The sequence below is a fragment of the Merops nubicus genome, unplaced genomic scaffold, assembly GCF_000691845.1.
Source record: "Merops nubicus isolate BGI_N331 unplaced genomic scaffold, ASM69184v1 scaffold677, whole genome shotgun sequence".
Lineage (NCBI taxonomy): Eukaryota > Metazoa > Chordata > Aves > Coraciiformes > Meropidae > Merops > Merops nubicus.
The window spans coordinates 163,520-189,893 of NW_008618079.1; the positions used below are offsets into that span (position 1 = coordinate 163,520).

At 36.5% G+C, this 26,374-nt stretch overlaps 1 protein-coding gene across 1 annotated transcript in view; it reads right to left on the bottom strand.

The window, feature by feature from the left end:
- The window catches only part of COL19A1 (collagen, type XIX, alpha 1), a 188,893-nt gene that overhangs the window by 154,393 nt on the left and 8,126 nt on the right, over positions 1-26,374 (bottom strand). Inside the window, exons 2-7 of the mRNA XM_008943299.1 lie at positions 25,325-25,399; positions 24,701-24,800; positions 5,019-5,142; positions 4,354-4,629; positions 2,576-2,656; positions 342-467 (exon numbers count right to left, since the gene is read on the bottom strand). Coding sequence (XP_008941547.1) covers positions 342-467; positions 2,576-2,656; positions 4,354-4,629; positions 5,019-5,142; positions 24,701-24,800; positions 25,325-25,399 — 782 coding nt within the window. The remainder of the gene's footprint in view (positions 1-341; positions 468-2,575; positions 2,657-4,353; positions 4,630-5,018; positions 5,143-24,700; positions 24,801-25,324; positions 25,400-26,374) is intronic.

Sequence of the window (26,374 nt, forward strand, 5' to 3'; positions counted from 1 at the left end):
TCAGGAGAAGGATTTAAAAAACAATATTATGTCGAAAATTTATTCTCAAGTAAAAACCTTTACAGTAAATGTAATGCTTACATATAATCCTAATTTTTATCATGGATTTTTTGTGTGTATTAAAATAACTACATCTTACAGAGCTCTGCAACTCCAAATTAAATCTAAATTTCTAAAATGTGAAATACAATATATTAGAACACTACAAGCCAGTAAGATTTGTTCATAATAATAAAAAAAATTAAAATGCAACCTTTTTGTTTGTTTGTTTGTTTGTTTTTTTAATACCTAACAGGATCAAACAGTATGATGCACTAAAGAGCAGTAGGAAAGTCTCATACTTTATTTGGATAGCAGTGGCATTTCTCTCCAGACTCTTGCTGCATTCCTGGAAGCATGTATATTTTGCTGTCATGAACAGTCACTGGGGATGAAGTTGTAGCAAGTAACCTCTCCTCATGCGGACACTAAAATAAAAACAAGATTTTCTGATTTTTAGTCCAGTTTGGTTAATAGACAAATACCATATGAGCACTATTTTTAAGTTACCTTCTAATATTCTTGTAGACAATGCATTACAAAGTAGCCAATTGCCAAACAAAGGAAAAGCTCTAGTAGTGTGAAGTATAGACATTGCAAACCTGTACAAACATCAATGCCAGTTCAAAATGCTCTAACTGTCCCACTTCTTTCTTCCAAAAAACCCCAAGCGGAGAAATAGTTGCCCAAAGTTAGAAGCACTGAAGCAAAAACTGCCTATGGGAAAAAAACAGAGGCTACTCCTCAGTCTCAACCTGTCCTCCACCTCCTGACCTGAAATGCAACATGTCAGAGTGAATGTGAGGGAAAATTCTGTCCATTTTTTTTTTGTAATGAAATATTTTGGGACTGCACAGTTTGGAAACAAAAAGCCCTGAAGCCAATATTCACCTGCCTGTAACTCATAAGAGCTGAACCTCAAGATGTACTACAGGACAAGTCAACACAACCTGATAAATTTCAGAAGCTTTCATTAAGGTGTAATGAGGTTTCCTGCAAGCCTTCTGTCAAAGAAATTGCCACAGGATTTACAGCTTAATGTAGAAATTTGTATCCAAGGATAAAATCCTTCCCCTGAACTCCCTCATATGAAAATGTAGCCCTTATAATTGGTAAGAAAGTCATGAAAACAATAAATCAGAAAATGTAATACTGGTTTCAATATGAAAGTCATTAACAATGAGACCAGCATTTTCTACATCTTCAACAGAAGACATAAAAATGAAACTGTGTTATTAGCTATATAGCTCCATGAATATTTAAGAAGCTATTAATAAGTTCAATCCTTGATCTTTTTGTGTTCATATACAATTATGGTTTGTTTTAACTTTTTTGCTACTGTGTCATAACTGCTAAATAAATTGTACTTCCATGAACACAGTGGAACCTATGGAAAAAAAATCTATTCGTTTCATTTATCCATGAGTTTATAAGTTCAAGAGAAAGCCTGCACTATTATCACGAATATATTTTAAAATACATCTGAACAATAAATTATTACTTAAATTGAAATTTCCCTTGATAAATTAGATCCAGCCTCCTCCGTGCTTCTGAACACCTGTCAAGTTGTCTGTTCCCACAGTCTTTTGCTCCTCTGTTCTTGGGCAGTTCTATCCTTCCATCACAAGTAATTTTTACTCCCATCTCTTTGTAGATGGAATCAATTAGACCTTCTGCATGCTCTGTGGTTTGTTTTTTTGCTGACTGCAGGCTGGGTGGTGATGGTGCTGCCACTACATCAAAGAAGTCTGCTCTTACAGGCTGTTCATAACTAGCAGACCAATATTTTAACATATTTTCTTTTTGATTTTTTTTTCCCTTTTTTTTTTCTTCTCTCCTAATGAGCTCAATTCAGCAAAACAATCACATCTGCAACTTTAAGAATTTCTATCGTTCTAGTGTCTTCTGTCCAAACACTGATTTTATTTATCAAAATGAAAGAGAAAAAGTGAACCCTTGAAACTAAACCAATGTTTTCCCTTATATTAAACAATATATACATCTCAGCATGTACAGTAGCAAGAAAAAAGTATTTACTAATTATGAAACATCCATTTCTCCATGTTAGTGTATGGAAATAAAGGAAACACCCTCAACACCTTCCCTCTTTTCTTCCTTTCCACTGTCATGCAGTGGAATGGCAACAAAGCCTTTCCATGGGCTTTGTTTATCATCTGCAATGCTTCACTACATGCAACTGGTACTGAAATGGCCTCTGTTATTTGAAGTCATCTTCAGGTCATCACAGTGATTTGTTTCCTACTCTCTGAGACCTCATCAGTTAATTATTAGATATTAATTAATGTTACGAAAAGCATTTAAAAAGCACTAGCAGCACCTAGTGCCTTTTACTGAAGTTCCACTGTGACACTTAATTAGGCAGCAAGAAATAACATAACGTAACTCCAGATAAAGGATTCATTTTTAGGAGGTAATTAATCTCAAACTTCTATTGAAATTTCTTTACAACTCTTTAGTAAGAAACAATGAAGCAATTTCTTTTGTATTAACATTTGCATTTTAGCAAATAACTTACCAGGTCTGCAGATATTTCACAACACGTATCTTCTGTTCCAAGCTTTGGATTACAATAAACTGTTATGCGGTGAAGTTCAATCTATTCAGAAACACAAAAGAGATTAATATGAGACATAAAAAGCAATATGTTATGGCATATGTTTTCTTATCTTGACATAAAAAAAACCTTTCTTTCTGAAACACTGTCCCAAAAAAAGAGACAAATTCAAAACAATTATACAGCTGCTCATGGAACACATTATGCAGTCTATTACTTTGATGTATATCACATTTTAGATTTAATTTATTTCAATCTAAGTTGCATCCCTCTGCACTGGTCTTGATACGCTATATAGGCATTTTAGCACTCTGGACGTCTTCTGTAAATCTTTTCAGTATGTAGTTTTCTCCTGCACTGAACTACAGTGAAGGTTTGATAAGTTCTCTGTCACATACATCTTCTATCACTTTGGACAGACCTATATCTGGAACTTCCCACTAAACCACCTGAATTGCAAAAATCACAAACTCTCTGTATAAAACTTCTGCTTCAGAGATTTTGGGTGGATTGGTGAGATGAACAGCATCTAATTTTAGCTAGCTAATCTTGTCCTTGTATGCCTCTTCTGCACGTTTTCTATCCTCTTATTCTCTCCCTTGCACTTGGCATTGAGAAGACCGACTGTACAGTATCTGCTCTGCTGCCTTCATCTGCTTTATGCCCACAATGTTTTCCTGTGAATGTGGAAATCTCAATTGACAACTTCCTCTCAGAGTTATCCAGCCCATGCTACGCAACCAACATAAGATGAAAAGAACCCACTCTTTCTCCTGTGTGCTACTTGGAAACGAGGAGACAGTACATACACTTGAACTCAGCCTCAGAAAAATAAAATAAAACATGAGCTTGGCCCAATGAAATAAGAGTTCTGAGTCCAGGTCAAACTGTTTAGCCCCTCACAGGACTGATCCCTCCTACAATGCTAGCTTGCAGTTACAATGTGCTGTTTTCATCTGGAACTGTACAATGTACATCACATAGCTGAAACATTCAGATGGTCATTACAAACTCCAGGCCAGATGCTTTAAACCTAGTAATTGGACATCAGTGTACCTAAAACAAAATGACACTTCCTGGAACTTTCAAATGACTCGTTGTGAGCTCTCTGCATGAGGAAACAGAGGAGAGCATCTCTGTGACAGAGCACAGCCCAGCGTATTTTGGAGTGGTTTTGGGTAATTCTTGCACCAAAGGCTGCAGGAAACACACCTCCAGCCACTTCCTAATCCTTCTCATTCAGAAGAAGGAGCGACAACTATGAAAAACATGCCCCTATTTCTGCATAGCTGCATTACCCTGCAATGTAATACAATCTTGATACAGAGGTCAGCCTTCATTTTTTTTTGTGTCTCTCTCTGATAGAGGAGAGACAAATTGTATCAGATGACCAATAAAAACTTATAAATAAATCTCAGAAAAATGGAAAGAAATAATTACCACTAGAAGTTATCTCTAAAAGTAGTAATAATACCTCTAGGGTAACGACATGGCTTGTACTCCAAAGCGAATACACAAAACCAGACCAGGACTGTTACTTTGGTAACAGAAGGTTTGCCTTAGCAGATGCTACAGCAGTGAATATTGTTTAGAGGAAAAGACTTAGGGACTTCAAACAAAGAATACACACTCAAAATTAATAACCAGTTTTGTGTCTCTTATCTACATAATTCTTTATGATGGTGTTAGTGAGAGTCTGACTAAAACACTATTTCAGGTTTTCCTTTCATACTACTCACATCTACAGGCTTATCATCTGCAGCACGGGAAGCAATCAGAGTCCTTCCTTGCAAGTCAACGGTGAATTTTTCATCAGTCTGCTTTCTCTCAATTAAATTACAATCCAAATAGAGGGAAATGATCCCCGACTGCACGCTAATACCAAGCTTATGCCACTGCCGATCAAACAATGGATATATTTCTCGACTCTTAAAAGTGTAGTGCAGTATATTTCTCTGAGCAGATTTGGTCATATACTCCACAACCTTTTTTGTACCATCCAGAAGGACAGAGATCTGAAAACAAAATAAAATAAAAGTAGTGGTCACTGAAAAGTTATGAGTATCTGAATTTAACACATATATAAACTAAATATAATGAAAATACTTCAACTACGTGGATTGGACAATAATTATGTTATGAGGTATTCCTCTTTTAACTTGGTAAATACACATCTACCATAAATTGTAACAAGCCTTTTTATCCTAATATGCAGTCTTACCTCAAAATATTTTGTTAGATTTCTGTCATTCTTATAATAAATCATCAATTATTTCAGAGCAGCCTGTCTATTCTATATAACTGTAGCTAAATCCAGTGGTGAAACAACCACTAAGTTATATTTACCATATTATATGGGGGGGAAAAAATGAAAGGAAAAATATAAATCAAAGATAACTCTAACCTCGGGTGTGTCATACTGATTTAAAATTTGCCATATATACCAACGCTCTTTCTTGGTATTTCGCCGCAGACGGAAAGTAGCAACTAGAGAGTATTCTTCAGGAAGCCCATTTGGAAATACTTGTCTACAATAGGAGGGAGGAAAAAAAGATTTCTTTTTATTCTTATCACACAAACACTGCTTAAAAGGAGTAAGCAGAAATAATACCTGGTGAAAACAAGGAGCTAAATTCATTCATGCAAATTCACAGGCTTCAGCATTCAGAATTACGTCCTCTCAAAAGCACAATTCAATCTATTCATAAGAATAAACGGCTGAAGATTTCACTAGTGAATTTTTTGTTCTGAATTTAGAAAGCTGTGATTACTATAAATGAGGGTCTTAACTGCTGCAAAGTGAATGCCGCACAAACATTTTTTTAATTATTGCTTTTCCCAGTTTATTGCTTGGGATACTGGAACCAGAGGATTTGTGGAATAATCCTCTTCCTTGGAGACTTTCAAAACACAGCTGGATAAGTCTTATAATAACCTGTCCCAACTTTCAAGCAGGTCATGCTTTGAGCAGAGAGTTTGATTCAGTGACCTCCACAGGCATTGACCTGGACATCTTGCGTATCAAAACAGCTGGATTTCAGCAGGCTTGAACAAAAATAAGGAAACCATATATGAATGTATGACTTGCTGTTGTTTAATTTTGTTATTCCTTTCTCACTTGCTATCTATATCAGAGAATAAAGTACAACACCACTTCTGTGAACTATCTGAGAAGTTTGTATTTCAGAAAATTAGTCTGTGACTCAACTACAGATTCTGGAAAATGAAATAAATATTTTTTTACTAAGCAAATTAGAACGGTGCAATCAACCTTTTTTTCTTTTGAAGCTTCTGTATATCCAATTATTTATATTCTAAGATAGAGATGAGACAAATGAAAACCACAGATGCAAACACTACCCAGCACATGAGTAGCTGAAGCGTTAACACTGCCTTTTGCTGAAAACTCTCAGGAGTGCCCAATAACCACATTGCAGAAGGCATTCCATGGATCAAAGAAGAGGAAACTTAAGGGCCCCATACAGCAGAAAAACTTGTTCTGTTTTTCTTCCCACAATCATGTGAAGTAAATGGTTCAGCTCAAAAACACTACAAATGGGATTATAATTACACAGCGATGTGCTATAAAGGCTTTATTAAAAAAAAAACAAAAAACAAAAAAAAACAACTTAAAACCAAAACAAAATAACAAGAAAAAAAAAAAGGAAAGAGGAAAGCACCAGCTGACAAGACAATAACCCCACAACCATCTTGAAAATCAGTGCACTTCAGTTAATTTAGCATTTCAGGAAAAATGCCTTTTGTGTAGAGAAGCCTGCTCTAAAGCCTGCCAAAAAGCTTCTTTATGGACTAACACCTATTTAAATCCCTTATGTGGAAATCGCACTTCTTTGGCTTATTTCCCACAGCTGATTCCTGTTTTATCCCAGGACCAAATTGGCTGCTCTCCCACATTGTTAGTGGACTCATATGCTCTGTTTTACAGCTATAGATGTTTCAGAACAAAAACAAATAAGTAGGCTTTGCAGGACTTAAGATTGTATACTACTTTGTATTTTAATTACAGCATAAAGAGTATGTTTATGATTTATAAAGAAAACACCTTCACCGGACATCAGTAATACATGAGTGCATCTCTGCAGAAACTATCTGGACATAGGATCAGCCCTATGGTTTAGAGCACCCCAGACAAGCTAAGGATATGGCATCTCAAGTTTATAGCTGTAAACTAGACAGGTTATGTGGCTGTGGGAGCACATGATGAGCTCTCCAAAACCAATTCACTTTCTCGGCTAAGTTCCACATTGGGATACAAAAGGGAGTTTACATTAAGAGGCAAAGAGCAGACAGCTGTGGAAGGGCAATCATCAGACAACTTCATCCAATGGGGAAACCATGACTGGTATGGTAAGACTGCAAACCAAATAGAAGTAGTTTCTGGACATGGCAGTTCTTCTAGTAAATACAGAACACTGTGGTTTTCTTTCTTCCCACCATCTTTGCTTTTTATTGTAACCCTCCATGACACTTTAAGAGCTATCTAAATGAATGGCAGTATTATTATTCTAAAATTTTTAGAATTCCTTTTTTGAATTTTCTCAAAAAGATCTGATTGTGAATGCACATGATACAAAGTTATCTTGATTGTTTATGCAAGATTCCTAAACCCCTCCAAGGAGGCCAGGTATTGTAGTCTACAAAAGCCAGGAACGAGGACCCACTTCTCACAGTGTCTAGGAGTAAGAGAGATAACAGGTCTTCAGAAAGTCCTAACATTACAGAAATGTAGTAACAATTAAGTGTGCAGATTCATCTATGAAGGTGACAAGAAAAAAGTTACAAGTTAAAACAGACAAGCAAATAAGGGTATCCTTGGCATCTCGTCTCTGAACCAGGGGATGCTTATGTTTTTTGGACAAAAGTGTCTGAACCAAAATACATAATCAGACTTGGAAGCAAAACCACAAATCTGAGATTTTCCTCTCCCAGGACATATCCTTAACAGTGTGACAACAGTCAAGTTCTCCCATTCCTGTTGAGCTTCCTTAGTTTAGGACAATCCAAAGCAGACATCCTTACTGGATGACTGCTCTAACCTTCCAGGCTATTTAAAACGCCTTGTCCTCCCCTCTTCTGCACTGAAATTGTTCATGACTGCTGTGGTTTGTGTTGAATTCATGTTCTCCAAGCCTGTTACGTGCAATTTAAGCACAGCCTATGACTTAAGTCACTGCTGGGGACATAGTCAATGTTCAGGTATCTCTACACACATCTTTGAGTCACAATGAAAATTGGGTGGGAGCTGCAGGACTGGCTGCTTAAACCATGGTGCTCCCATGGGACTTATGCCCAGATGCTGTGGGAAATCTGTTGTCCAAAATGACTCATTTTAGGTGCCACCAGGGGTTAGGTGGTGCTTGAGATCAGGCAATTTGAATCATTCTCTGAGACCAAGGCATCCAAAGTCTGACTAAATGATACTTTAGGTGGAATTGAGACACTTCAATTTTCACCCGATGTCTATATGGTCAGTAGTATATAATAAAAAACGAAAGTTGATGAAGGGAGCACTGTGTTCTCAAGGCGAAGCACACCCTTGGTGGAAACTGCTGAAAACAATAGCAGGAATTGAAGCACACGAACACAGGGTTGAATTTACACCACCCTAGCCTGCAGGACTGAGGTGTACTGTAAATTACAGAGGCCCCAAATGGCAGATGGAGGAGACCAAAGATAACAAGCAAGAAAATCCCTAAGGACACAAGGTTTTATATACGTTACAAACCCAGACATTCAGTTAACTCTTAATATTCCACAGGTTGAAGCCTGAGGAAGATGCATCCAGAATGTTAATGAATACACAGTATCATTCCTACAACTATGTTCTGCTCTTTCAAAGCATATGTATACTGAGAGTTGCAAAGGCTTCTGTTGCATTCTCCTCTTCCCTCCCCCACCCCCCCCCCCGGATTAAATGTAGCCATAATTTTTTTCTAAAAACAGGTGCTGTGGCCCAAGTTGTTCATTATGAAGCTAATAGAAGAGCAGTTACAGGAAATTTGCATGAACTTTACAACTGTATTTGTACATACCTTCCACTCTTTGTAATGATCAAGTATAGAGTGATTTTTTGCAAAATATTTGCTTAATCATTTCCTCAAAAGTTCTGAAAATTTCTGAAATGCAGATACCAGCTGGTTCTCCTAGTGCTACCGCGTGAAAAGAAGTAATTATGAATGAATTAACTGTGTATTCACTGTGCTATAAACAGTTTTAGTTCTATCTTTGTAAAGCAGCATTGAGTTACCCGTATCAAATTTAGTAAGGCAATCCTTTATTTACCTTTTGTTTTTGTTTTTTAAAAAAGCACTAATGGAAAAGCAGCATCTATTTTTAAATCTTATGAACTCTAATTGTTCCATATCGAATGAGAATATACTACAGTGTATGATAAACTTCCGTATTTACAAGTATCAATGAAGCCTCCAGCTTGCTGAGTATCTTCCAAGAAGAGAAAGATGAGCCAACTTACATTTCCTGAGACTGAAGTGAGAGATGTTTAGAGTTTATGGCAAGACATATCTTTTCCAGCTGACATATACCATTACCTGGTATATGTCACTTGTAACATGACAGTGTTACAATAATTTAGTGTCCAGACTTCAAGGAGTTAGTTTAAACAACTTTCCTGTGGTGGGCAATTATTTATCTAGTACTACATTTATGAGGACACTGAATTCTTAACCTTTTCATGGTTGCTAAGTAATTTAAAGTGAGATCTGTTATGAATAAAGAAGTAAAGCTCAGGTGACCAAATATAAAAAATATCCATGTTATTCTCAATATTTCTACATCAAATTGCTATGTATTTGATTCTTGGTTTTCGCCTAACATGACTGATACAACGGGAGAAGGGGAACTAACTATTAACAATTTACAATCTCTGTTACTAATAACAATTTACCAATCTCTGCCTAGAAGAGGTATTTTAAATTATTTTCAAATAAAAGTGAAGAACAGCTGTTTGATACTCAGAATAAGAAATAATTTCCTTCCCATCTATCTTCCTCAAATCACATTAAGATACACTATACAGTTTCACGTTACATTAGGCCTCAAGTCGTTTTCATATGACACATTATATGATGCAACTCAAGGGAAACTATTCAGACAGCTTAAGAGTTATTAATTACTTAGGGAGAGGCTCAACCCACTCAGAAAATGTACTGCTGAAAGCAAAGCCGCAAATTATTTTAACATGATAAAAGGGATTTACCTAATGTTTCATCTACTTCAGCATACCTCTGCTTTCATTTACTGAACAGGTAGAGAGCAGCAGTCACTTTTAATATGCAGATGGATTAGAATATTTTAATATTTTTTTGTGAAAGTCAATGTTATTGCTATTAAAATTTTAAAAGTAATTAAATAAGTAAATATAAGATTGGCCTATCTTGGAAAGCAGATGTAGTCTTGCTAGCCTGACCTCTTTAAAGTCAGTGGAAAACTGGCCTTTGACTTCATTAGGACAAGGATTTCACTAATAATTCCTTCAAATAAGGTCACAGAATACTGCTGGAAACCCTACGGGAAAAGTACTCTGCATAGGCACAATGGGTTTTGTATTTCTATCTCTCTGTAAAACCAATTTCTGTGCATTTTAAGTTATCCGGGGGAAAAAAAAAAAAAATCAGTCAGCAGCAAAAAGAATAACAAATTTAAAAGTTACTTAAAGGTAACATATAACAATGGGCACTAAAAATGCAACATTTTATCCACATTTTCCTAAGCATAACTCTGGAGCCTGATAAAGTGTTGAGAGAATTCAGGTCAACCTTTATGTTTTTGGAATCTTATGTTGTGGAAGGCAACTCTGAGCACTTCTGATACAGTTATACACTTGCCTTGCTCAACTCAGATATTTATTTTATGAACCAAATGGGTCTTAGAGAAACTGGTGAACTTCCCTTGTACCTGGAAAAATCAAAATAACTACAGCAAAGACCAAAGGCTACCAAAAGCAAGAATGTGTGACTTGGGCACACAGTCATTCACTCTTTTTCTCTCCTTCCTTAATAATGAATATACTTTAAAATGTAAAATGATGACAAAAAGGGTTCATAAACTAGCAAGAATATAACATCAAAAAATACTATATTACAGCATGTTTTCCCTTCCAAGATATCACACCTTGCTCCAAGTGCTGCACACTAAATTAAGCTGCTCTAATCAGTAGTAAGCATCCTTCCACAAATGCACACAGGGTATCAAATCATAACAGCTATACCACCAGAAACCACTATGAAGGAAGATGAGTCAGGGAAGAGGACAAAGCCAGAGCCTGACTACTTCAGCAAGCTAAAACTCGACTCAAAAAAATCTCATACTCCAAAGGATCCTCCCACACATGCACTGGTATAGACTCAAGAAAACACAATGCAACAGAGCGGATCCAGACAATGGACACACTACATAAGCTGCCTTTTTAAGTACAGAGCAAGTAAAGGAAATGTATAGGGTACTAGAAAGATTTGGGTGGCTTCTGCAGTATACAAGCATTGAGATGTTCTCCCAGACACTTTTGAGCTCAGCATGGTTACCTGTGATTCAGAAAGACTCAAGTCACCTATATGATTCATTTCGTCTTACACTAAACACAGGTCTTGCATTCACACTGTTTTCTTTAGGAGATGACCAGATATGAAGTAAATATTCTGTTCTTGGTGCCTGAGAGACAGGGAACACAGATTAGAAAAATGTGGAACTTCAGTTCTTTCACAACAGGGAAAAACATTTCCTCTGCATCTGCTTTCTCCTAATCATGCAATTGCATGACATTTTCTTATGTCCCCCTGCCTTGTGCTGCTTAAACCAGACTGGTTTTCCATGTGTTGGCATTAATCACCGACTGAGAAACATGCAGAGACTTCCTAATGTTGCTGTCAGAAAGCAATCACAACCAGCCTCCCTTGCCCCAGTCTGTTTTTTCAAGCTGATTCTTCTCATATATATTTTCAGTAGATGTGGCAGTCTGGTAACACCTCTGTAGCAGACACTGATGGATCAGTAATTGATACCTTCAGTTCCACCTACCCCTCCTCATACAGACATTACAATCAGAAGTTGCATTCAGTCTACTGTTTTTAGAGCCTTGTAAATACAGTGACGTTTCTCATACCAAGCACCCTTTCACTGTGCACTTCCCTACATTCCATGGATGCCAAAACTGCTCACATATCAAAATTTATAAATGTCAGTTAGAAAGAGTTTCCAGTAGCAGCATGCATATCCCTATCATAGCTACACTGAAAATATACCAATAACTTAACAGGAAACCATCTCTTTTGAACTCCCATTATCTCCTGTTGGAATCACACTCTTCCTAGATATATACCTCATTTTTCTTCCCTTTTTGTAGCTAAATATGGAACACCACACACAGGCACACACCTCCATCGACATTTTTCTAAGAGTTTTCTACTGTTATACACTGTAGGAATGAAACCTCCCTGCAGATGTAAGAAGATGGTCTGATTGTCCAGCATAAGTGTCCCAGAAGTCTTCAGTGTTTTTCCGTAGTCAGAACCACACCAACAAATCTACTGCATCTAGAAGGAAAATCACCTTAGGGTCTGACACATTTCTCACAAGCAGTCCACAAGATCTGAATAAAACTTTAGCTTTGGAGATTACTGGCAGAATCTAGAGAAGTGTGATCATCTGGCTGTTTCTTCAGTATGTTTGTGAGCATCTCCTAAGATACAGACTTAGTTCAAAATTTAAAGCCAAGATGTGCTTAGAAGAACAGCAGAGATTTAAGTTTTCTTCAAGTCATTCAATAATTGTACCAAGCTTTTTGGCATCTTTACATAATCTCTCAAGGCCATTTTGTTGTGCTAAGTGTCCTAAAATCCAATTGTGGCAATTTTTTTTTTTTTTTTTCCCAAGTGTGGCAACCATCAAGAGAAGAGAATGTGAACTTAAACACTTTTAAAGGAACTTTACATGCTTCTTTTAACACCTACCTGTGTCTTTATTTAGACATTTTAAGAGTAGTCTTGTAACTTACATGATCCTTCTAGTTTGCTCCCAGAAACAGAGCAAAGACAACCAGTTTAGTTATTAGAGCAGTCTGTTATTTAGCAATCACTGAAGTCAATGAGGTATTAAGTTCTTATGCTAAATATGATTATCTACAGTGGAATGTAGTTATTAGCTGACCAATAAAGCCTCTGAAAATGTTAGACAAAAAAAATAATTACGGTAACCTCTGAAAGTCAACTGGCAGTGAAAATTGCTTGGCACACATTTTTCCATATTTCCTCCCCTGAAGCAATATCTATGGTGCAGTGGTAATTATTGGGAGATTGCAGTGGTTGCTGTTGTCTGGAAAAGCAAAGAAAATATAGACTACAATAGAGGATTTTTCTATTGGAGGCCATGATAATTCAGTTTGAAGACAAATGATATACTTCATACTCTGGAAAGGAGGGAGGAAATCAGGAATGACATTTCTCTTTTCTTGGCCTATATATCCATATAATCTTCACTAGAGGAAGAAGAAATCAAAGTATCCATTTCTCCTTGGGGCTTTCCACAGACAATTTATCAACCCTGTACAGGCATTTGTACAGGTATCTAGACACACTAGCTGATTCCAGAAAAAAAATGGTCTTTTTAGTTTGGTACACAGGAGGGCTAGTCAGCTCCAGCAAAGATGCATGCTGAGAGACTCATATCCTCCTACTTCTCATGCTGGTCTTGAGAGAATTACTTTGTGTATTTTTTTCTGCATGACATCGTGCTACCCAACCTAAATGTGCTGTTTCCTTGGAACCCTCCATTTCTTCCTGTTTAGTCTCCCCTCACACCCATCCCAAATTTTTGGTAGCTTTTTACAATGAATCAATGGAACAAGTGCTAGCAAAGTGAACTGTTGATAACATTTGGAACAGGCTGTCCACTTCCTTCCTGGTTTGTTCTGCGAGGTCCTAGACAAACCTGGCTGATGGTAAAAGTTAAACCATCTTGCCACCCAGCATCCCGCTTATGAAAATGCCAAGTGCTCACAGTGAACATATTAGCATGGCTAGCAGGAGGAAAGGAGGGCTAGGACTGCTGTATGGACTGCAGCTTAATGAAACTAAGGGATGTCTTTTCCTGACCTCCTCAAATAATTCCCTGCATAACTAGCTGCCTCCTCTTCAGCATGCAGGACTGCCTATAAATAAATTAATTGTAGGCTAAAGTCACAAGCAGACTGTACTAAGAAGTGCTTGAGAAAAAAGGCATAGGCAACACCTAAGGTACTATACCCTACAGCACTGTTATAGATGGATACATCTACCCATCCTGGTTCCAGCTGATCTCCCCTCCAAAAAGAAGGCATAAGTGGTGAAGATTAAGTTACCAACAGAAGAGACCGGAGTAGGAAAGAAGGTTAATGATACCAGATACTGGGGTCTGACCTGAAATAAGTAGCTCTGCCAGCTGCAAGAGTGGAGCTACAGAGAGAGAACATGTTTTTGCTTCAACACCCCCTACACACAGCATGACTAGTCTATGAATATTTAAGCCTGGTGCTCTGCTTACAATCTGAAGGATAATTAGATAAATAATGTGCTCTTTTACAGTTTGTAAAGACTGTTAACCTTAATGGATTCTCAATTAATTAATATGGAAAATAAAAGATAAAAAAAGTTCATTTCCATTACATAGACTCAATATCATTTTCAGAAACTGGAAACAATCACATTTCTGACACCTGAAGGATTTAGAAATGCATTGTCTAATTAAACTGAAACAAACAAAAAAAATTTAAAAGTGTTTATACAGCTTAGCCTAGATCTCTCTCACTTTCTGTAATAACGAGATTTTTGGCAAGTTACAGATTAAAAGGGGTTAAAATATATCAAGCTCAAAAATATCACCATTGCATTGCTATCTGCTGAGTCATAACTATGTTTAACAGGATGGGCCAAGGACCTGTGACTTGCTAACCCTGTTATTATCAGACCCAGTTGGGAAATGGCCAGGTATTCCCTTTAAAGGGCTAGGAGAGAAACCAAGAAATGCTTGTAAAGAGAGACGGAGTCTTTATAAGGACCATTAGGTGCAAGACAGAGATATTGAAAGGAGGCTTCAAGTAATGGTAACTTTGGATAAGTCAATGAACATTTTAATTAGATTTTTCTTAAGCTTCACATCAAAAGAACGCACCAAGCCCAACTTGAATGAACACTGGATTTTACCAGGAGTCCTTCTCAGGCTGAGGAAATAGGCCAGATGCTTTATATCCAAACAAGGAAGCTTGATATGCTGGGAATTCACAAACTTTTCTCAAAACAGCAAAAGCTCCACAGTACAAAGACTTTGCATGAAAATAATGCATCAACTGTAACTTAATCTGAGTAACTTCTATGTAAGTAACAGAGCTAGAAAGAACAACCATCTTATTTTTCAACAGTAAGGCTGAGACTGAGATCTCTATTGCTGACAATCATTTTAAGAACACAATATTACCTGCTACAAACCTTAGGGTAGTAGATGAAGCATGGAAGTTATGGCAATGAAGAAAATATCACTAATATCACCAATATTTTGCATATTATAAAACTGTAACAATGAAGCTTGCAATGAGATGTGAGAAACGTTTTGGAAGTTTTAAAAAAGGAAATAATTTATTCCCACACTGCCCTATGGGAAAACCAGCAGTTTGATAAATTTGTAATTTATAGGGTAAGAGTGTGTTTGACAATGCAATTAAGCATCCAAAATTATGGGAATCTATATTCCTAAGGAGGAAAATCTATTCTATACTAGAATTCCAGGATCTCTGACATTCATCTGGCTCAGCTCCCCCTGCTCAGGCAGGGACACTTAGAGCCAGTTGGACAGCACAAATTTAGTTGTGCATGAGAACAAAATCAATCCAACAAAAGCTGTTTAAAGAGATGACAATTTAATTGTGATAATAAAAGTTAGGATGCTGTGAAAAAATGTAATCTTAGGCATAATATGGATTCATATTAGTAATGCTAACTGGGCCTTAAGGAGAGCAATGAAACAAGGCTGTGTTATAACTCTTCAATCTTTCAAGAACTCTTAACCAGTTAATGAGTCATGACTTTCCATGAAATCATATCAGCTATCTTGAATCACCAAGTGTTTTTTTTAGTGCTCCTAATGCTTTCACTACAAACCAATCTCAAGCTTGTGTAATTTCCTGGTAGCACAACATATCTGTCTCCTCATAGTAACAGTAATACAATCATTGATCACTTCCTAAATTTAAGGAAAGTCCTGTCAAAAGGAAAGTAACCTATAAAAAAAAAAAAAAAAAGAAAATTTCAAAGTCTATGCTCCTTTTTGAGTAAATACAGATGCCTGATGGCATTTCTTGCACCTTTTTCAGATATTCAAGTCACCATATACAGTTTCATTACTGAACTCCTGTTACAACATATCTTCTGTATTGGGTTCTGTTTTATTTTCTTCCAGTGTCTCTGTCTATATGATTATTCTTATAAGTTACTGTCATTATCACAGTTCATAGAGGAATAAAACATCCTATGTTAAACATTCTAAATTCTCAGTGACTTAATTTCACAGGAGATATTTAAAAAAAACCCACAACCTACTGCACTAGATGACTCCTTTCCCAAAACACCTTGTTTCCAAATAGCTCCTTTACCTATGAAATGAGTGAACATTAACTACTCATCGTGTACAAGTCAGCTGCTAGATGCCAATCCTGAGCAACAGCAATAATTTAATATTGCAATTGCATGTCCTGTCCTTCAAAGCAAGCACATCCAGCATGGAGGGTCTTGAGAGCAAGAACTGGATCTAGAAGTGTATTTCTTCCCTCTCAAGTCTTGCTTGGCAAACAGTTCCTTTTATTGTACATGCTCCTGGTGAATGCTATTATCTTTTTTGTTTAGTTTCTTAGATTAATTCAAAGTGGCAGTCATCTAGCAATCTGAACTGCTCACTTAGAGACATAGCCTGTAAGATAAAATAAGTGCGTGCAGTTACAGCACCCTGCTGATGCTGTCTCTGTTGTTACTTCTCAGGAGTGGTCCAAAGCAAACCTCACATCCATTAGCCATAAATAGCCACTGCTACTTAACAGTATATGCATCTAACAGTATCTGAGTAGTTAACAGTGCTCACCATAGGTTATGAACATACACATTTCTTCCTAAATTTTCAGCAGAGCTCACAGAGAAAACCAAGTAAAACGGTTTCATCAAGGACTTCAACATTAACATTCTTACTATGGGTGTAGCAATAAGGAGCAGTTTAATCCATAAAATAAAATGTATGTGTATTTTCATGTGACAATAAAAAGCCTAATGGCATATTAGGAACTAACACGTTATTCAAGGCCTCTATTTTCATATTCAATAGCAGAGTATTTTTAGAATTTTTTTTTTTTTAATAGAAATCTGAGATTCTGCAACTAGTCACATTGACTAAATCCAAAAATAACATGATCTCTTGCACATGGTTCTATTCATACACCAATATCTGTGCATCAGAACATAGTTTTGATAGATTACAGACTGTTCTTCATGTTTAAGCTTATTAAATCATTCCAAGTTTTGAAATAAGTTTGTGACATGACAAACATTTGCTTGAGACAAGGTTGCAATAAGCAAACTCGTACACACTTATTACTGAAATAAATTTGATATCCAGATCTCCAAGTGAAAAATCCAGAGCATGGACTGTACTGTTCATGCAAAATTAAGGAAGTATTTTTTTAAAATTTGGCAATTTACCTCCATAAATAAAAGATGTTTCATGGCAAGATGATAAAAACTGCAAAAAGCTAACTACAGAGAAATGCTAGAGGCCAAAAATCTTTCACAACCAACTGGAAATAAATGAAAATCGGTGTAATGAAAAAGGCACCAGGCAGTTTCACTATCAGAAAGCCTAGGAACTATTTTTAGATAGAAAAACTGAAAACTCAGAAGCAAGGTGGAGGAAGGGAGTGATATCTCTAAGACACCTTTAAACAAAGCCCCAATATAGACAAAGATGTACCAGCAGAAACATTTTTGTAGGTATAACTTCAGTTAAGAGTAAGAATGCCTGACAGCATGGCTAAGGCAAATTACATTTCACAAAATGTTACATCACATAAGCCAAGACACACAAAAAAAAAAAGGCAACCTACCAAACAAAAAATCTGATTTATTAGAGCTGTATTACCTGATGTATTTCCAGCCTACTGATAAATGATTTCTGAAGCACATAGCACCACTAATTCAGCTGGACAAATTATATGCATTTTACAAAGACACTTGAATGCTCTCAGCACAATCAGCAAAACTGAAAAATCATCTTTCAATGTCTAATTTTATACTACAACACGAGGGCTACTGTCTAGCCTCAGCAGCATGCATTCTATCTAGTACTTTCTATTGAACTCTGTGTGGCTACATGTACCATTGCTGTATATATGCAGCATCTAGGCAAATTGCTTATGCTGAATCTAGAAATCTAATAACACAATAACTTTGTCTAGCATACTGTCTATGACAGTATATGTTTTAAGTTTTGTTATCTTATCCAATAAGAAAACTGAAAAATCGTTTTGGTGTCCATATTGTATGAAAAGAAAAAGGAGTTCTTTCTAGGATTATACAGCAACAGTGAAATTGCTTAGATATTGCAGATGCCATTGTTTTAATGAGAACAACAGAATAGTTTTCCACAGGGCAGATTACACCATTAAACTGAAGGTGCAGTTTCAGGGTTTGCTTAAGCTAACAGCAAGCTGTCTCCTGCCTCAGCAGCATGTTCTTGCTCCCTTCTCACTGTGATTGCTAGAGACCACACAGCCACAGGCATCAGTGGCCAACCTCACCACCCAGAGAGGCTGATGCTGATGTGGAGAACTTAAGATGAAGCTAAGAGCTGGAGAGGAATGCTGTGCAGGTGGACTTCTAATTTTTTTCTTCTGAATAATCATCTTAGCTGGCCAAATTTCTCCTTTAAAACAAAGGCAGCAAGAAAAAAATAACACTAATCTCAACTGAAATACATGTTTTTCAAATTAAGGGAAGCTTTTTAAGTAAGGAAAGTAAACTGCCTATACTATTTGTTCTTCCAGTGCTTCTGTGATTTGCTAAATGCCTTAAGTCTCATTCTGAACTCCGAGCCACACAGGCAACCAACACAAAGACTGCTGGTCTCCTCCACACTGTCACTGTGGACCACTGCCCTTAAAGTACACATCTCTCAAAGCTCCTTCCCTTCCTTTGTGCGCTTGATGCCAAGAACAACACTGGTGGGGAAAAAAGGAAAAGAAACAGTCTGCTTCATCCAACATCCCCTCACCAGTTCAACTGGTACAATGTTGCCACACTACAGACCAAAGATCTTGATACAGTCAGTGGTATAATTAAAATAGCTTTCCCCTCTCTGTTCTCTCACAGTCCGCTTTCAATGTAAATACATAGATTTAATGCATCTGTTCTTCCCCTCTGCTATCTCTCTGTCATTACTCTTGCTTTCCCATTTCTTTCCAGATAGTAAATTGCATTATATTATAAGATGATTAAAGCCCAAAATAGCAATTAAAATCCAAGAATGCTTAAATTTTAAATTTCATAAAAAGATCTTGATGTAGTTCTTGGTCTTGTTCCTCCCTGACAATCTACAAGTATGCAGAAAAGGATGTGTTTGTTCCTTAAAACAAGCATTGTCCTACCAGTTTCCATGTTAAGATTTCCCCATTTTTTTCCTTAGTTATACAGTATCCCTGTATTATCCTTCTTTTTAATTCATAAAATGCAGTAAGTTTTTCAAGCTTCTGGAAATAAATACGATGTACACTTTCAGTACCTTCCAACTAAAATTGGAGAAAAAAAAAAAAGATTTTATCACTGCAGCTTCTGATCCACTGCTTTGAAAGACCTGAAGAAAGCATCAGGATTTGTACTACATTCAGGCTCACACACTTTGGGAGCAAATTCCAGAGACAAGGCCCTTTTCTTGAAAATACCCTGCAACCAAAATACCAGACATTTCAATCTTAGCATTGTTGGCTCCAATAGCTCAAATTAGCTCAGATAAATACACGATATAGGAAGGGAGAAGTGATTTCTTATAGATCTCATATTTTAAGACTAAAGTCTAGTAGATAAAAGCTGATAGGCATAACTGTATATACTGTCTCCAAACAGGGGTGTCATTTTTCAGTAGGTGCTCTAAAAGTGAAGCTAGTGATTTTCACATCTATCCATTCTAGAGTGTATTTAGAAAATGGGTGTACTACTTCTGCATATATCTCTTAATAACATTTTTTGAGAAGACTGCTGACCCTGACTCTGCCATCCAAGACCCATGCCCCATGCAAAACTAATCAAAAATCATGCACGTGTGGACATTCACTGACAGCTGAAGACATATGCAAGGAATTCAGTGTTTATTACTTGGGTGAAGAAAGGTCTCAGAAGATACAACCAGGGAACATACAGCAAAGTATATGGTTGCAAACCCAGAGACAGATGCTTTTGGGGTGTGAATGAAAAGGCTCCTAATTGTGAGCATAAAAACTGCTTTGCTTGATGCCAGCAGAGCTCAAAGAAACGCAATTCCCTATGTGTTGGTTTTTGTTTTTTTTTTTTTTTTGTGATTAAAAAAGGTTATCATTAAACCAAAAGAAACCACATAAATATTGTTTCACCATCAATTTCTGATCTTAGCAGGATGAATGCTCTAGCCTGGAATACGCTGACAGAAGTGGGAACGGTAATTCTGCCTCCAGTAACTAGACATCAGAAGGAGGTGAAACACTTTTTTTCTGAGATATGGCCCAAGCCACAGCCACAACTCTTCTGGCAGCAGTGACAACACTGCTGATGGAGCTCATTAGTCCAAATACAGTCAAAATCCAAGCTCTCCTGCAGTATCTTGCAACGAAAGGGGAAGAATTCCTAAAACAGTTGTGAGAGTAACCCCAACTGCTGTAACTCTGAGATCATTTAACAGCCAGCTATGATAAACTCCTCAGTAAATTAATACAGTTTGTCAAGCCAAGCAAACCACAAAATAAGAGAGCCATGACTGTGCCATTAAAATTTGCTAATCATGAACATCCATTTCAAAAACATTCTGAAACTCAGCCGAAATCATCTTGCTATCTCCTTTATTGGTGCGTTCAGAAGAGAAAAAATGGTCCAGCAACACAGAAAACTGAGAATGATGAACAACTAACATCTGATGCATCTTTAGAGGAGGACAGTGACATTATTTCATCATAGTGCTATTTACTCTAAGGCAACTAAAGAGCAAAGATTAGCCTAAAAGGCCTCATGTGTACAAGTACTGAATACTGCTGGCAGATCTAAAGGAGTTGCTATCAGCACAAAGCCCTGTGCTTCTTTTGTCAGGAAGCTCTATGCCAAATGAGACTACACTGCATAGGCAGTATGTGCTAAACTCTAGAGAACAAGGTATGACTCAATGTATTTATTGAAATAATTTTAAAACATGATACAATGACTGCTATTATGACTATATAATTAGATTGTCCACAAAACTGTATTTTACTGTGAATTTCTTAAGGATCCAAAGGCTCAGTTATACTACTTTACTAAGGAGTAACTTCTATTAGTGTCCATGTAAGAACAGTAATAAGTAACTCACAATATTTGATTTAAAAATCAGTCTTTAATCCTGAAAATATTATTAGAATTGAGTAAATACTTAATAGTCATTTACAGGGAGCATAAGAAGAGCAATCCATCCCCTATCACACGACAAAATACATACAGAACTCCTACACAAAGAGATAAAGGGATACAACTAAAATCCTGCATAAATAGACATAATTGATTTTGCAAGCTGACACTGCATTGTAAATTATTTACAACATATAAATAGGTGCAACACTACTCCAGGTCCATTGAAAAAACCAAAATGGCATCACACAAGAAAAATGGCACAGCATAGCTTTCTATTACCCACACTACGACTGAATGAATGAAATGCAAGAGGAGATGTGCCAGGTTACTTGATACTTGCTAGTCAGCTTAATCAGATACTCTCAGTTTCCTGCAGGATGGATAACAAACACTGTTCTGCTGCTTATTGCACGCCACGTCTACTTAAATATTTTCTGTGGCAGAATGCGCCTAAAAGCCTCTGCATCTAATAACACAAGGAATCTTGAACCACACAATCTGACATAATGCAAGAGAAGGTTTAAATAAAAATAATTACAAGACATTGTACACGGATAACTGGGATAAAGTAAATTATAAGGTTATGATGACAGATATCCGAGTTCCTGACTATCCTTCATTGTAACACTACCACATCAAAATCTGATTTGGTGCTCCGGACTGCCCTCTGCCCTTATTTTTAAAAACCAACTCATAAGTTCAGAAGTGTCAAAAATACTTTAAACAAATCACCTTTAAAAATCTTCTCTGAAGTGTTACCTCAACAACAGAAAGCTATTCTATATGCAATATATTGAATAAAAAAAGTAAATTATACTTTTAATTATGACATGCACTTCTCTGTGAAGAAAGGCTTTTTTAACATGAGCAAGAAAATTTTTGCATGAGCAAGACTATTGCAAGAAGAACTAAAATTTAATGGAAATTCTGCAATGGTTGAATGTTATTCAAAATACTTTTAACTTTTTGTTGTTGTTATTCAGGAAGATAAACATAAGAACTACTTACTTCCACAGAAAGCTGATTGAAGAGCTTATCTTGTACCTTATTAGAATCAATAACATGACAGTAATTTTCAGCCTGACTATAGTCATACATTAGCACTGTTAAGAATTTTATTAATAATCACCTCAGTTGCTTCACGCAGCTAAAGTTTTCATCCATTAGCTACAGATATTTTTAGTGGAAACTGGAAAGCTTTTCTCCTTAGGTTTTTCCTTTAATGAGGATTCCCATAGGAAAACAGGTAGGGAGAAATGAGAAGCAAAAAGACCAATAAAGCCAAGCCAGCTGCCTTCCAGGTTTACTCTTCAACTGAAATTCCTTATCCCCTGCCCAAGTTACACAGAAAATGAAGAAAAACTAGCCATTCTTGTCTCAAAGAGTCATCCTCCCTCCAAAAAGCTGAATAGATAAAACATATTTTTTAAAAGATAGATTTGTATCTTACTCCATAAAAAAAGTTAAAAAAAAAAAAGTATTATGTTCTTAAGTGTTTTCTTTGCAGCTGCCAAGAGTTCAGGCTTTGCCACAGCTAACAGCCATGATCTGAATTCCTTGTTTTGACTGACGTCACTAATAAATCATTTTGAAAAGAAGAAAATACAACACAGACATTAGTATTCAGACCTACTAATAAAAGCCAGGAAAAAAACTTTGCGTTTTTCAAGCTCAACATCACCTGTCAGATCCCTTCCAAAACCACTGAATTCTTAGCAATCAGTCCTTTTGAATCATGAATTTTCCCTCAGAGTAACATGAATTTTAAATAATTCACCCATTCCAATTTCTAGCTCCTCTCATTCCATTTTTGCCATTGATTTTTTTACAGTTTTAGAATAATATAAATCAGCTTGCAATATGCATTTTACTGCACAGAAAGCATTACTTAGCTTCCTATTCCTAAAGGAGAATTGCCCTACAATTTTGTTGTTGCCTTGATTTTCTGCTCTGCTATAGTCTCTTGTTTCCATCAAATTCCCATCTATTGGGGAAAAAAAAAAAAAAAACACAAAATAAAACACTGTAAGAATCTGAAAAAATAATAAAAAACTCCCATGATTTCTTACTGACAAACTTTCAAAATATATTTGGTAAAGACATATATGAGTGGTACCTAATTTTACCTGTTCCTCTTTTAAATACAATCTCGATAATATCATGAAGACCCTCATAAAAACGGAGCACTCTGTGTCAAGTAATTTTATCTTAGATTCTTTCCTTGAACAGATAATGTCCAAGGTATTTTAAAAAGACAGCGATTACTTGAACTTTGCAGGATTACACAAGCATAAAAATGTAGCATTTATAATATCTAATACCTCAGAAAAACTTAAAATCCATCAAGTAATCTAGAATATTTAGGGCCTATGTCTTTAATTACTCTCCTCTCCCAAAGGTCCCTTTGTTTTGTGTCTGGGTTCCTCAGATTCCTCTCTTCTCCTTATCCCCTGGCCTCACACTACCCACAGCCCTTCTTTACTCTGCCCAGGATCCAAGCAAAGGGGAAGTCCGAGGCCTGGGTGTATTTTTTCCTTGGCAAGCTGGAGCCAGACCTCTTGCAACAGAGAATACCCAACCTGAAGACACATGAATACAGTTGCTTCCCTCGTCATTGCAGGAACATTCTGTACAGAAACCACAGTCCCATGACTAGGAGCACATCTCAACCAAGAAGCTCTGAGATGATCCTCTCTCTCTCTCTCTCTCTCTCTCTCTCTCTCTCTCTCTCTACTGAGCATGGGGAACTTGAGACTTCATTCCTAACTGCTTCTTGCCATTTCCTTTTCCCTGTCCAAACTTGTGCCTCTCTCTTTCGCCTTCTTTTTGATTTTTCATTCAGTCTCTGACTTCAATCCCACTGTGTCAGAACAGGATGCTGCCTAGATTCACCTCTCTACACTCAGTATGCCCCATTCTGCCACTGCTGAAAGGCAAGATGCCAATTCCACTGAGGGGGAAAAAAAAAAAAAGGAATAAAATAGAGCATTTAAGGAAATGGTGACTCTTTTCAATCCTGCCAGCAGCAATGAGAGAGAGAACAGCTAATTTCACTGAGGGAAGATTAGCATAACACTTCTTGTCATACCATGAAAGTTCTTTGTTCCCTTTGTTTTAGAAATATTTGTGTACAAATAGTAGAGTTTTCAGTATCAAAACCACAACTTGAAAAAAAAAATATTTGTAATTAACTTTCTACTTAGATACTTCCAGATTCCAGAAGGAAAACACACCTGAACCAAAATGCTTCCCCAAGGAAAAAAAAAAATGTTACAGATGAAAAGGCCTGAAAAAAAAACCACATCCTGTGGCTTGTCTGTGACATCCTTTGGACACACTGGTCAGTGTTTCAGTTCATTAGTAGCACTTAGTCCAAGCTCTATCTTTTAAAAACTTCAGAAGAAAGTAGTATCTTACTTACTTTGTGTCTCTGATGAGAGGTGCGCTTCCCAGTTTAAAACAGACTTTTTCACCTCCACAAGACGTTTGCCTCAAAGAAAACCTTTCAGCCAGATCAAATCCTGTGACATATGATACAACGATTCAGTTTATTTCATGGAATTTAAAAAAAGATAAATACATAAATTCTGACTTCTAGCATGACTGGTTACTTTGTGGAGTACAGTCTGACAAGCTATTTCGAAAACCAGTACTTTAAATTCAGAGAAACTTCCAGTATTCTTTTTATCCACAGAGAAACTATCAGAGCAAATTCACTCCACAGATGACTTTGTAACCTGAGAAATGCATTTGTAACCTGAGAAATGCATTTGTTATTTCCTTTTATCATTGGAACTGATAAGAATAAAGGATGTTTGGGAAAAACAACGGAAATGAGTGTGGCTGCAGAATTCGAACAAATACTTTGTGAGAACGCCACATTCTGACTTTAAACCCACCTTCCAAAAAAACAAGAAGAGCTTTAGGAGCACAGGGGTGGCATTCTGTACCACCCTTTCCATTTTAAAGCCAGTTTCAGTTGGACTATGATTACATCCACTGCTAGCCAATTGATTTATGTATACATATTAACACAATCATTTACCTGAAACACCAAGGCTGTCTCTGTTGATTTGTTTGAGATGATGGACACCTGTTTTCATTAAAGGACACACAGCACCTTCAAGAGAATACAGTTTAATATCTATAATAAAATTCTATCAAACAATTAATGAGATTGAACTATCATGACAGTTACATTAATATTAGTAGGAATGTTTAAGACTTGAAAAACAGCAATAAACTACACTAAAAATATAAATAAGAGCAATGATATTTCAGATTACATACTATACTTCTAATCTAAACCAGATACAAATTTTATCATAATTCATCTATTTGTCATTAAAGCTCACATGAGCAATATAACCAGAAGAAAAACACCAAATTCTCACCCAGCTTTTTCCGTCTACAATACTCTCTATGCAGCAATACCATCTGTTCTAAGTTTTGTTTGAATTTCTGGCTATCATGTTAGAAAAATCTTTTTTTCTCCAATTACTGAACATGAAACAATAAAGCATAAATGCTTGATTACCACAATAATAATCTATTTACTTCAGTGAACAGTAATTTCAAAATGTGGCTTAACAATGACATCAAACAATGTAATTAATACTTTCATCTTTTAAAAAAAGGTTGAAAATTAAGCAGCTTTACAGAGGACTACGTCTGAACCAACGTATTTAGCTAAACGAGCAGAATGCTCTAAGATCTGGAACATTATAAATTCTAAGGTTAAATCTAACTGAACACTAATCAAATACTGTATTATTAATACATATTAGAGCAGTATCTTACTTGTAAAAAAGTTGGTTGGCTTTTTTTTAATAACTATACACACACAGAAATACGCACTTTTAAAAAGAAAACACAGAAAAATATTACTTTTGTACATGGATCAGAAATGAGGTTTTCTTTAACAAACTTTGCTAGTAGTACAGCTAAATACAACCATCAAATGGAAGATGGCAATCAGGAACTGGCCCATGCACTTATCAAGCACAGAGCTCCATGTTGAGCTGACACAACTAAAGAGATGACTGAGGTTTACTTGAAGCTGCTGAACATTGGAGATCAATGGGCTTTCTGGAGT